This window comes from Heterocephalus glaber, unplaced genomic scaffold, assembly GCF_053883595.1.
Source record: "Heterocephalus glaber isolate CG9 unplaced genomic scaffold, H.glaber_assembly_v1.0 deba00001457, whole genome shotgun sequence".
Taxonomy (NCBI): domain Eukaryota; kingdom Metazoa; phylum Chordata; class Mammalia; order Rodentia; family Bathyergidae; genus Heterocephalus; species Heterocephalus glaber.
In genome coordinates this window covers 29,803,773-29,817,313 of record NW_028258305.1, presented here as the reverse complement: position 1 = coordinate 29,817,313, position 13,541 = coordinate 29,803,773, and the positions used below count along the sequence as shown (strand labels likewise).

The window sequence follows — 13,541 nt, the reverse complement described above, 5'->3', positions numbered from 1 at the left end:
CAGGCACAGGAACCACTGAGCTAAATCCCTACCCCCTGCTTTAGCCTTTTCTGAGTGCTGGTATTCGAGTATGTTTAGCATCCTTCCTTCTTTTAGTCACCCTTTGAAACAGAAATTCCTGAGAAAGTTTGGCTTGCTAAAATATATTAGCAAACACATTATCTAAATGCTTTTGGTGCTGGAAGTGGGGGGAACGCCTGTAAGCCCAGCACTTGGGAGGCTGAGGCAGGAGGATCAACGGGAGTTCGAGGCCAGGTGAGGCTGCTTAGTGAGTTCAAGATCAGTTTGGACTAGAGAGTGAGACCCTGTATCAAAATCCACTCCCCCCAAACAAAAGATCTGATAAATCATTCATCCTCCCATAATATGCATACATTGCTGGAAAGTCTTTCCCTCAAATTTTTGGTATCTGAGAAGTATCTCTCTAAACTTGTAGCTTATTTTCTACTATTTTTATTTTTTGTAGTACTAGGGATCAAACCTAGGGTCTTGTACATGAGAGGTAAGTGCTCTATTACTAAGCTACTTATTTTATCTTTTTATTTTTATTTTTTTTCAAACATGTGTGTCCGATTTATTTCACTTAAGAGTATGATCTCAAGGTCCATCCATTTAGCTATAAATGTTTGAAGCTCACCCTTCATGGCAGAGTAGTATTCCATTACGTAAAAAAATCACATCTTCTTTATCCACTCATCAGTTGATGGGCATTTGGGCTGTTTCCAAAATTTAGCTATTACAAACTGTGCTGCTATAAACATGGGTGTGCATATATCGCTGTGGTATGATGCTTTTAATTCTTTCAGGAAGATACCAAGAAGAGTACAGCTGGATCAAATGGAACCTCTAGTTTTACTTTTGTTTGGTTTTTTTTTTTGGTACCGGGGATCAATCTTGGGTCCTTGTGCTTGCCCAACAGGCGGCGAAACCACTGAGCTAAATCCCTGGCCCCTAGTTTTACTTTTTTGAGAAATCACACTGATTTCCACAGTGGTTGCACCAGTCTACACTCCCACGAACAGTGGAGAAGAGTTCCTTTTCCCCCGCAGCCCCACCAGCATTTGTTATTGATTTCTTTCTTTCTTTTTTTTTTTTTAAGGGGAAGGGGTTTATTTGGTTTACAGTTCATAGAGGTTTCAGTCCATAGTTGGCTGGCTCCAAGACAGGGATGGTAAGCAGGCCTCATAGAGGAGAAACAACTTGGCGCACACAAAGTAACAAAGGCAACAAGGGTGACTGATTTCTTGATAGCAGCCATTCTTTCTGGAGTGAGATGGAATCTCAGCATTGTTTTAAATTGCATCTCATGAATGACCAGTGATGTTGAACATTTTTTATATATTTATTTGCCATTTCTAATTCATCTAAAATGAAGACGCCCATTTTCGCATTGAGTCTTTAAATTTGGGGGGTCTGATTTTTTGAGTTCTTTATTCTTTCTAATAATAATCCTTTACCTGAATAGCTGGTGAAAATTTTTTACCATGCTGTAGGTTGCCTCTTCACTGTGTTGGCAGTTTCTCTTGCTGTGCAAAAGCGTTTTAATAAGATGAGGTCCCGGGCCAGCGATTTAGCTTAGTGGTTCTGGCGCCTGCCTCACAAGCACAAGGTCCCAAGTTTGATCCCTGGTACCAAAAAATAAAAAATAAAAAAATAAGATGAGGTCTCAGTTGTTGATTCTTTGTGATATTTCCTGTGTGGTCTGGGTTTTGTTCATGAAGTCTTTACCTACTCCTGTGTTCTCAAGCATTCTATCTATTCTGTGTTTCAGCAGACTTAGTGTTTGTTTTAATATTTAGATCTTTGATCCATTTCGATTTTATGTCAGTGCATGGTGAAAGATATGGGTGTAGTCTCAATCCTCAACATGTGGAAAGCCAGTTTTTCCAGCACTATTTATTAAAGAGGCTATCTTTCTTCCAGTGAAGGTGTTTGGCTCCTTTGTCGAAGGTAAAGTAGTTGAGTGTGTCTGGAGTTGTTTCTGCATCCTCTAGTCTGTTCCACTGATCCTCAGGTCTGTTCTTTTGCCAATTAATTATTTTGAGATAGGGTGTTGCTAAATTGCTCAGGCTGGCCTGGAACTTGAGATCCTCCTGCTTCAGCCTCCCAAGTAAGAGATTACAAGTGTATGGCAACTGTGCCTGGCTTCAATCCCTAGCTCTTTTTCTTTCTTTCTTTTTAAAAATGTTTTTTTGACACAGTCTTGTTATGCAGTTCAGCCTGGCCTTGAACTCACTATGTAGACCAGGTTGCCCTCGAACTTGTGGCAATCTTCCTGCCTCAGTCTCCCAAATGCTGGGATTACAAGCATGTGCCTAGCTTTCTCATCTTTTTCTCTACTTTCAACTTCCGACCATGGGTTGCTGAATGTCTTAAAGGCTACCATATACTTGTTTCCATTTACTAAAATACAATCCCACTCCAGTCCTGCTTCCTTAGAATTCCAGTTGTTCCCATGTATTTTGGTCATCCAGATTATACATGGCCTCTTTGTGCAAATGAATCACAGATCTAATCCATCCAGTTAGTTTAACTTTTTACTGGAGCTTGGAGGAGGTATCTCACTATTGCTTTCCTGTACAGTACTGTCCACACAGATAAAATGCTTTTTTTTTTTTTACAGATAAGGTGCTTTTGAAGAAGGCTTTATTCCATAATGAAGTTTTCCTAATTTTTTGTTTTGCTTTTTGTGACAGGATTTCACTATGTGGCCCAGGCTGGCCTTGAATTTGTGGTCTTCCTGTCTCATCCTCCTGAGTGCTGGGATTACAGGAGTGCACCATCACACCCAGGGCTTTTCCTATTTAATTTAATGAATATAACTATTTGAAAAGATGTAAGAGCCTGAAAAAAAATGAAGAGAAGAGGACTTTATGCACGAAGAAAAGAACAAACAGAATTTCTGTTAAAGCCCTGGAGTCTTCAAATTCAAGTTCTTAACATGCCCTTGCCCTAATGCAACCAACCCATAAAACCTGTTGATTCCTCCTCTGACATGTCTTTTCCCGCGGCTGTCAGCCTAGACTAGCACTTTACTTCCTACCCGGACCAGCTGTCTTTAGAAACAATAACTCACTGGAGAAAAAAATGGATCTGTGGCAAAACATGCATATTTTTACTGTTTCAATTGCTCTATAAAGATTTTTTACAGCGTTGAGGATCCAACCCAGGACCTTGGACACGCTAGGCATGTACTCTACCACTAAGCTACTTTCCCCAGCCATAAAGATGTTATTGTCTGGGCATCTTTGAGAAGCAACAGCACAGTTTTTATCTTTTTTTTTTTTTTTGGTTCTTTTATGTTTTTGTTTTTGTTTGTTTTTTGAGACAGGGTCTCACTATGTAGCCCAGGCTGTCCTTGAACTCGAAGTAATCCTGCTGCTTCAACCTCCTGAGTGCTGAGATTATAGGCATGGGCCACCATACCTGGCTAAACAACACAGTTTTAAAAAACTTACCTGCTGTCATGTGTTTAGTACTTTGAGTTTTCAAAGTTTCACCCTAGGGAAACAAGTCTCTTTTCACTGTCTGCTCAGGAACCAACGCTCCCTCTCTGAGATGATAAAACCTCCACTTTGGGCAGGGCAGATAAAAGCAAGCAATTGGAGACATGCCTCTGTGAAGCCATTTTCCCTTAGAGGAGTGGTTGTTTTGGAATCTTTTTTTCCTGGGCCTGAGATTTAGCTCAGTGGTTCTGCCTCCTGCCTTGCAAGCACAAGGTCCCGAGTTTGATTCCTGGTATCAAAAAAAAAAAATTGGAATCTTTTTTCCTAATACCATTACTTTATTTGGGTAGAGTTATGTTACATAAGGTTGAACAGTGCATATGGTCTCTAATTCCCTACTTCCTCCAAATCCAATTTCTCTGAGTGGCCCCCCTTTTCCAGTGCTAAAGACGGAAACCAGGCCTCTTGAATGCTAAGCAGGCTCTTACCACTGAGCGCCCTCCAGCCCTTCTGCATTCTTTCTAATACACTGATCTAATCATGTCACTCCACAACTCAAATCTTCCTATTCCCTCCAGCCTATTTCCTCCTAAGATGAGTTCAGCTGGTTGCACTGTCATGTGCCTGTAGGGTCAGCTTCTCATGAGGCTGTTGGAGGAAGATTGCTTAAACCCAGGAGTTTATGACCAGCCTGAGCAACATACTAAGATCTGTCTCATAGCTGGGCATGTTGGCGCATGCCTGTAATCCTGGAAATTTTTTTAGAATTTGTGCTAGGTAGTATTGAAAGAACTTTTTTTTTTTTTTTGAGACAAGATCTAGCTATGTAATTTAGGCTGGTCTTGAACTCACTATGTATCCCAGGTTGGGGTTGAAATTGTAATGATTCTTCTACCTCAGCCTCCTGAATGCTGGGATTACAGGCATGCACCACTACACAAAGCTCATCCTAAATTATCGGTGTATGTCTAGTTATGAAATTTTAAGAGTTGACAAGATTTTGGGTCATCTAATCACACATTTTCATTTACAGATGAAACCGAAATCCAAGGTGAATAACTTCAGGAGCACAGGTAGTGGTGTGCTAGAACCAGCTTACACTGGCTCAAAAAACCTGCTGTTAAATATTCAAGGATTTTGTGATCCAATTGTTAAATCACTGGTACCTTGAAATCAGCCACAGTGGAAATATTTACACCACAGAAAGAGCAAACAGTACAAATCAAGGCTCTCCCTACTCCCCAAGAGAAGCAGTTTTCTAGTATACAACAAATTTAACCAAACTGAAACCAAAATTACTAAACTTCTTGTCCACTTTTTTTTTTCAGGGCTAGGGACTGAACCCAGAACCCTGTGTGCATGCTAGGCCAAGCCTCTCCAGGAGGCACCTGGAGAGGAGTCCGTTTAGTCTTATCTAGAGACTCATGAGTGAGTTAATCAGTTCCTCAACAAGAACAATACCTGCAGAGAGTCAATCATCAGCATCAGGACAGCACCAGAGCATGACAGTTGGAGCTGCATCTCCAGAGCTCAAGAGCTGTGTGTCTCTTTATTCCTTCAGCAAAACAGCTACATAACAAACACAGCAAGCACAGCTACTAAAATGTTACAGCTGGAGGTATTGTGTTCAGATGCAAATTCCCTATGATGAGTGTTGTCATTATGTACATCTAAAATGGAGTAATACATGTTTTGCTATTTAAAAAAATGTAAGTATGTGTCACTAAAAAAAAAAGTTATGGTATTTATAGTGTATTTTCTGCTTATGAGACTTGGTGAGACTAAACACCTGCTGCATGACGTCGGCCATGCTGCACATGCGTGGTTGCGTATGTTGTCATTCTTAATAACTGTGGGTTGTTATGTGCATGTCTCTGAGAACAGAGTTGTAACCTTAAGTGTCCTCAGATGCCCTCAGACGCCTGGGCTTTGAGTATAGGCAGAAGTGGTACCCCTCAGCAAGTGGCTATCACTGAGCTACATCCCCAGCTAGTTTTACTAGTTTTTAAAGCCTAGTTCTTAACAGAAAGTATAGCATACAAAACTAAATCAATATATGGGCCAGGGATTTAGCTCAGTGGTGCTGCCACCTGCCTCACAAGTGCAAGGTCCTGAGTTTGATCCCTGGTACAAAACAAAAATAAAAACAAAAAAACATTAAATCAATATATACTTGATGAATAAATCTAAAAATTAAGAATAAACACTTTTAGTTGGTTCTACTGGTTGAATAAATAGAAATGCTAGAATATTTTAAAAGTGTTGGGCCAAAATGACCAGGGTTATTTTTTTGTGATCATGCCTTGCTTGAAGTATGTTTAGTAAATTATCAACTACTTCCACACCCTTTTCTACCTACTTTCAACACTCAGTACTCTGAACTGAATTTTGTCCTACTTTGGCCAGGGCAGGGCAGCTTTTTCTTTGAACTACAATAAAGAACAGCAAATAGTTTAAGAAGACTGGGTTTCTAACCTCTAATTTTGTTTAGGGTTTTTTTGTTTTGTTTTTGAGACAGGGTCTTGCTATGCAGTTCAGGCCAACCTTGAATTCATTATGTAGCCCAGGCTGGCCTAGAACTCCTGGAAATCCTTCTGCCTCAGCCTTTCAAGTGCTGGGGTCACAGGTATGCGCCACCATGCCTGGCTTGCTTTAGGGCTTTTAAGAAGAGAAATTTCTTTGAAAATAAATATTTCTTGCACAAATGAAACTGAATGTACCTAAAATCTAAAATGAGCAATTTTTAACCGGGCAAAGGAAAGGTTAAAGGTGCTTAGGCAAGTTTGAGTGGAGTTATATTCCTGGAAGAAAATGGACAGAGAGAGGAGGGCAGCAGAGAATCTGAGAGGAGGGACACCAGCTGAAGTAAAGGGAGGCACAGGGCAACAAAGAGTAGGAACCAGGGCTGGGGATTTAGCTCAGTGGTGCCACTGCCTGCCTCGAAAGCGCAAGGTTCTGAGTTTGATCCCCAGTACCCCCCCAAAAAAACAAAAAAACCCCCCAAAAAACCCCAAAGAGTAGGAACCAACCAGGAGAGGAGAGAGCACCATTTGAGGCTAGCTTCTACTTGTAGAATTACATGCACAGAAAAGAAAGGCTGATTTTTGCAGTATAGAATGACGCTTAAGGCTGGTGTAGTGACACACCCCTGTAATCTTACCACTCAGCAGGCTGGGCTACATAGTGAGTTCAAGGCCAGCCTGGACTACAAAGCAAGACCCTGTCTCAAAAAAAAAAAAAAAAAAAAAAGCTTAAAATGCAAATGAATACTTGTCACAAATTGTAGTTCTTTTGGATTGAATTTTTGAGGTCAAACATTTTCTTCCACAATATAATAACAGTTGGAATTTTCAATAGCTCTTTGTAGATTTACAGAAGGCTTTAACTGGCAAAATCTAATTTAATCCCCTAAACCCACATTAATATAATCAGGCAACTCATTCAAAATGAAGAAAGGTTTTGGGAGGGATTATTGATGTCAATAAGAAACAGTATCAGGGCTGGGGATTTAGCTCAGTGGTTCCGCCACCTGCCTTGCAAGTGCAAGGACCCGAGTTCCATCCCCAGTACCAAGCACAAGGACCCGAGTTTGATCCCCGGTACCAAAAAAACAAAAACAAACTAAAAAACAGTATCCTTCGGTTCCAAGTAGTAATAGAAAAGCAGATTGATTTTTGATGTTTTTTACACCTTGATTCCATAGTCTTCTAATTCTGTTCTTATAAACTTCCCTTTGGGCTGGGGATTTAGCTCAGTGGTTTCGCTGCCTGCTGCGTAAGGACCCGAGTTCGATCCCTGGAACCAAAAAAAAAAAAAAAAAAAAAAATTTCACATATGTAGGAGGAACTCAAGGTTTACTACTTCTCAGGATTACTGCCAGGGATTTAGCTCAGTGGTTCTGCCGCCTGCCTCAAAAACATAAGGGCCCGAGTTCGATCCCCAATACCAAAGAGAAATTTTTTTTCAGGATTTTAGTCTTGATAAACATGATTCTAGAGTAAACCAGAAGCCAACTAAACACATGACCAGAAGTCTGTAGCAGAAGCAAGTGTTTTGTACTCTTGGACTGGAGGAGTTTCTAGTGAGTGATCTGTGAGGTGGAATCCAACACAACCCAGTGTGTTTCTTCCCAGCTTCTGCACTTCCAGCAAGACGTACGAGGCCCACCCAGAGAAGCAGGCATGTTAACTGCCTACATAGGTCAAACAAGAAATACCTTAGCTCCGTTACTCTTCCCCACAGCACGTTCACTTCACACTTGTAGAGATTTAGGATTGACCTAGGGGGTTAAGTACTTTGATTCCATAGCTGTAGTGCGTCTGCAACTGGCATGAACCTCTTCCTTAAAAAACAAGCAAACAAACCAAACTATTTGAGATGTCCATCGTGGCAATGGAGTAGGGAGGCCCTATCAAATTTACAGGGCTATTATACAAACATCCGGGCCGGGGATTTAGCTCAGTGGTTCCGGCGCCTGCCGCGCAAGCGCAAAGTCCCGAGTTCGATCCCCAGTACCAAAACAAAAAAAAAAAAACAACAAAAAAAAACTTAGTGAGGGCCAGGTATTTAGCACAGTGGTTCCGCCGCCTGCCTCCCAAACATCCCAGGGACAGCGACTCTGAGACACGAAGGGAGTGATCAAGATGAGGACTACAAAACAGAGGATTGTGGGGGACGGAAGTGACGCAAGCAGCGAAGCATGCTGGTCCCGGCAGCTGCGCATAATATTCCTTCGGCGCAGCGTGGTTGCAGAGTCCTAAGTCTTGCGCGGAGTTTCATTCGACCGGTTCTTTCTTTGTCAGGATTAAACGTTAAGTACCACTTGGTTTGAGTATAGTTGTAAGTATTGTGAGGCCATAGATTGTTTGGGCAACCTCTAGATTTTACGAGCAAATTGTCACAAATCGGAGCCCTGTCCCGCGGAGACCCCCAGCTATAGCCAATGGGTGGATATCACAGTTCTCTGCTTCAGCTTGGTTACAGAGCCGTGGGGGTGAACTCCCCTGATCGCAGGAAAGTTAAACGGAAGGGTTTGAACGTCCTGTGCGGACCAGGATTAGGCGGAGCGAAAGCGTCCTGGAGTGGGATGGGATGGTGGGATAGAAACATCCAGTTTCCTCACGCTGCTCCTTGCAGCCACTCTGTCGCCGTAGCTTTCAGACTGAATTATAAATACAGGAGTTATCCTTGTCCTGATACAGTTAAACATTCTCAAGCAATTACAGTATCAATTCCTTGTACAGTCCATATATCAATACTCATTTTTGTCGTCCCCCCACCCCCCACTGCCCTTGAACTCCCTATGTAGCCCGGACTGGCCTTGAATTCGTAGTGATCCTCTTAGATCCTCTTGCCGCGGCCACCCGAGTGTTGGGATTACAGGCATGCACCACCACACCCGGGGCTTGTTTTGTTTTATTTTTGAGACAGAATCCTCACTTATTCTACCCTGCTTTTCGAACTGGTGCCCTCAAGTGGTTTTCTCACATTCTCCTGAGTAGTTGGGACTACTGGTGTACACAGCTGAGCTACAGGCCTAGCTCAATATATTAATATTTAATTGTATTAAGTAACATTAAGAATTTGAGGCAAATCAAGTGTTCTCGTCTTCTAGTATGGAGATTAGAGGTAACACATTTATTCGCTTGTGTGGAACGTATATATTAACCCAAACTGGTGGTGGTTTTAGATTTAGCCACCTGGCGACCATGAGTGAATGGACTAAGAAAAGCCCCTTAGAATGGGAAGATTATGTTTATAAAGAAGTCAGAGTAATAGCCTCTGAGAAGAAGGAGTATAAAGGATGGCTTTTAACTACAGACCCAGTCTCTGCCAAGTGAGTATGCCTTCTGCTTCCCTGAAATCATAACATCCTTTTGTGCTGCCTGTATGAATAATCAAATTAAGAAAGCAGATCAATGAAAGCCTAGTGATTCTCACATAAGAATTTAATTGCTTTTGAAGCTACATGCCTTTCTGACTATGGATTACCCTATCAGACCAGTGAAATTCATAGGATTGGGACTTAGAAATTCTTTCTCTGTCTTTTTTTTGAGACAAGGTATTACTATATAGCCAGGCTGGCCCTAAAATCACTGTGTAACCCAGGTTTGCCTTGAACTCACCATTCCAAGTAGTGGGATTACAGGCGTGTGCCATCATGCCCAGCTTCTCTTGTATTTTTAATAGAAAAATTCAAACACAAAGGTAAAGAGAGCCCTGTAACAGTCAGTAACTACCCCCACCCCCAAACCCAAGTATTTTAAACCCAGTTCCAGACATTTTACAGTTGTGTCCACAAATACAACAACATGCCTCTTGAAAGATAAGGATTTTTGACATGTGTAACCATGATTTATAACACCTGACAAAAGTAATAATAGTAAACAATATTAGCTAATTTCTAGTCTGTTTAGATTCTGTTGCCTCAAAAGTTCCCTTTTAGGCCAAGTATGGTGGCACACCTCTGTAGTCCCAACACTTAGGAGGCAGGAGGATCGCTGTAAGGTTGAGGCCAGCCTGGGTTACATAGTGAGTTCAAGGTCAGCCTCTACTACATAGCAAGACCCTGTCTCAAACCCCTCTCCTGAAAAAGTACCCTTTTACATTAATTCAGGTTGGTTGATTTGTCTCTTAAGTAGAGGTATGACTCTGCACTCTCCTCTTTTTGTTTTCCATGTCATTTTGTTTTAAGAATCTAGGTCAGGACCAGGGATGTAGCTCAGTGGCACCATGGCAAGTGCAAGGTCCTGAGTTTGATTGCCAGTACCAGAAAAGAAAAAAAAAGAATCTAGGTCATTTGTCTTATAGCATCAAACATTCTTGTTGCATTAGCATGGTGCAGTTTAACATGTTCTTTTATCCCCCATGTTTCCTATAAATTTGTATTCAGATCTAGAGGTTTGATAGAGATCAGATTTATTTTTTGCAAGACTGCTTGTTTGCTTCCTTCCTTTATTTACTTATTTTTTTTGTTTTGTTTTGGGTTTTTTTTGGTACTGGGAATCAAACTCAGGACCTTGCGTTTTCGAGGCAGGCGCCAGAACCACTGAGCTAAATCCCCAGCCCCCTTTATTTACTTACTGATGGTGCTGAGGATTGAGCCCAGGGCCTTTGTACTGAGCTACATACCCAGCCCCTTTAAGAAATTTTTTTATTTTGAGGCAGGATCACAAGTCACCAAATTGCCCAGGCTGGGCTCAAATTTGCAATCTTCCTGCTTCAGCCTCCCAGACTGCTGGGATTATAGGCATGTGCCACCACTCCTGGCAAGACTGCCTTAAAAGTAGAGGCATGCATATGCACACACTTTATTTTGTAGTAATTTTAGACTTACAGAAAAGTTACAGCTGAGGATTTAGCTCAGTGGTTCCGCTGCCTGCCTCGAAAGTGCAAGGTCCAGAGTTTGATCCTCAGTACCAAAAAAAGAAAGAAAGAAAGAAAAGTTACAAAGAGATTACAGGAATTTCATATATTCTTTACTCATCTTCCCCTAATGTTAATATCTTACATATTTGAGATATCAAAACTAAGAATTTACATTAAATAAACTACAGAGGTTATCTAGATTTTACCACTGTTTCTGCTAATGGCATTTTTCTGTTCAGGATCCAATCCAGGATTTCAGGTTACATTTAGCTGCCATGTTTCCTTAGTCTCCTCTGATCTGTGATATTTTTCAGCCTTGTTATCACGACCTTGACAGTTTTGAAAAGTACTGGTGAGGTATTTTGTAGATTGTCTCTCAATTTGGGTTTGTACGATTTTTCTCATAGTTTTCTTTTGCAAATCTATTCCAAATTTATTTTTCCTTTTTGGCATCAAGGTCACATTAACCACATTAAATGAGATATAGATCCCCTTTTATAGCTTCTAGAAGAATTTGATTAGGTGAGAAATGTCTGATCCTTGAAAATTTTATAGACCTTATCAATAAAGTAGTATATTTTTTTCACCCTGCACAGATTTTAAATTATTTGTTTTTTTAAAAAAGATTATAGACCTAGTCACATTTTTTCATTTTTGCACCAGTAGTTTATTTTCTAGAAAGTTTTTTAAGTTTCAAAATTATTGGCATAGATTTATTCTTACTATTTTCTGCTAGACTTTGCTACCTGTTTCTTTTCTTTGGAGACAGGGTCTCGCTATGTAGTTCAGGCTGGCTTCAAACTCTTGATCCTCTTGCCTCAGCCTCTCGAGTCTGGGATCACAGGTGTGCGCTGCCACAGCTGGTTTGTTCGTTTATTTATTTGTTTTTTAGACAAGGTCTTGCTATGTAATCCATGCTGGCCTTGAACTCACTATGGAGCCCAGGCTGACCTCGAACTCATGGCAGTCCTTCTGCCTCAGCCTCCCACATGCTGATTACAGGTGTGTGCCACCATGCTTGGCTTTTTTGGCCTACTTTAGTGTATTCAGTTACTTTTTTTTAAATTCAGAAGTTAAATATACACCCTCTTGTACATGTTTAAGGGATTCATAACTTTTTTCCCCACATACTGAGGCTCAAACCCAGGGCCTTATGCGTACTAAGCATAAGCTGTGCTACTGAACAACCCCCCAACCCCATTAACTCTTCAGGTAATATATTACCTGTGTCCCATGATGATTTAACTTTAAAATAGGCAAAATGTTTAGATGTTGAGGCTTTTCAGTGAATACTGTATAAGCATTTGGTGGTGAGAGGATTAATTTCAGACAGGTAAAATTGTTCCCTCTTATTCTTATGACTTGTTTGGGTTTACGATGCCTCTCATTAGGTTACTTCTTCCATAGTTTTGTGGGCCTTCAGCCTTTTCTTTTGCAGATCTGCTCTGAACTTATATTTCTTTCAAAGTATTGTCCTTGTGAACTTCCTGGAAGATGGCAGCTTGTCTGTGACTGGAATTATGGGACATGCTGTGCACACTGTCGAAGTTGTGGATGAAGGGGACCGCAGAGTGAGAGAGAAGCTGATGCACTTGTTCCTGTCTGGAGACTGTGCAGCATACAGCCCTGAGGACCTGGAAAGGAGAAAGGACAGCCTAAAGAAATGGCTTGAGAAGAACCACATCCCCATCACTGAACAAGGAGAGTCCCGGAGGACACTCTGTGTGGCTGGGGTCTTGACTATAGACCCACCATACTGTCCAGAAAATTGCAGCAGCTCTAATGAGATTATTCTGTCCCGTGTTCAGGATCTTATTCAAGGTCATCTTGCAGCTTCCCAGGGAGAAGCCAAGAACTGTAGGCATACTGATTAACATCGACTTTATGCCTTTATTTCTTCTTAAAATGTTATGAGTGTAAGCCATTATATTATAGGACTGTGTATATTTAAATTTTTTGTTTTGGTAAAATCAAAGGAGGAGCGCTGGGGATTTAGCTCAGTGGTTCTGCTGCCTGCCTTGCAAGTGCAAGGTCCTGAGTTCGATCCCTGGTACCAAAAAAAAAAAAAATCAAAGGAGATTATAAGTGTAATTTCCTTGGGAAATAAATGAGCTAATACAAAGCATCATGTGCAATGCAATTAGCTCAGGGAAGTCAAATATTAAAGTTTTGTTTTTTATTTATTTATTTTTTTTAGTCTGGGTCTTACTTTGTAGCTTGGGCTGGCCATAAACAAAGGATCCTCTTGTCTCAGCCTCCCCAAAGGGGTCTTTTTCTCTGTGATGAGGCTATACTGTTCCCATCTTTTTTTTTTTGTAATGGTGCTATGGACTGAACCCAGAGTCCTGCACATGCCAGGCAACCACTCTACCACTAAGCTATATCCCTAGCTCAGTTTACTCCATTTTTATTAGGCAAGAAATGTATTTAGAGCTGGGCTCAGTGATACACCTTATAATCCCAGGTGCTCAGAAGCTGAGCCAGGAGGATTGCCAAGTTCCAGGCCAGCTAGGTAGCTTAGTGAGACTGTCTCGGAATAAGAAGGGCTGAGGATATAGCTAGTGATAGGGCACTTTATCATGGGTAAGGCCCTGGGTTCAATCCCTAGTATGGCGGGAGATACGTGTGTGTGTGTGTGTACATGCATATATATATATATGGAAAAAGTAAATCTGTATCTTTACAATGTCTTTTATTCTGAAGTAATGATAAAGCAGTTTCAAATCA

The 13,541-nt window shown here is 41.1% G+C and overlaps 1 protein-coding gene across 3 annotated transcripts; it reads left to right on the top strand.

Annotated features, from left to right (window-relative positions):
* Positions 1-8,149: 8,149 nt before the first annotated feature.
* On the top strand, positions 8,150-13,541 carry Gemin6 (gem nuclear organelle associated protein 6). 3 transcript variants are annotated; one of them, XM_004839327.3, is made up of 3 exons: positions 8,150-8,285; positions 9,136-9,282; positions 12,283-13,541. In XM_004839327.3, the coding sequence occupies exons 2-3, from the start codon at positions 9,155-9,157 to the stop codon at positions 12,686-12,688; spliced, it is 534 nt and encodes a 177-aa protein (XP_004839384.1). In that variant the 5' UTR covers positions 8,150-8,285; positions 9,136-9,154; the 3' UTR covers positions 12,689-13,541. The 3 variants fall into 3 exon arrangements, with proteins under 3 accessions (XP_004839384.1, XP_004839385.1, XP_021109400.1); XM_004839328.3 differs by having other exon boundaries at positions 8,157-8,256; XM_021253741.2 differs by having other exon boundaries at positions 8,184-9,282.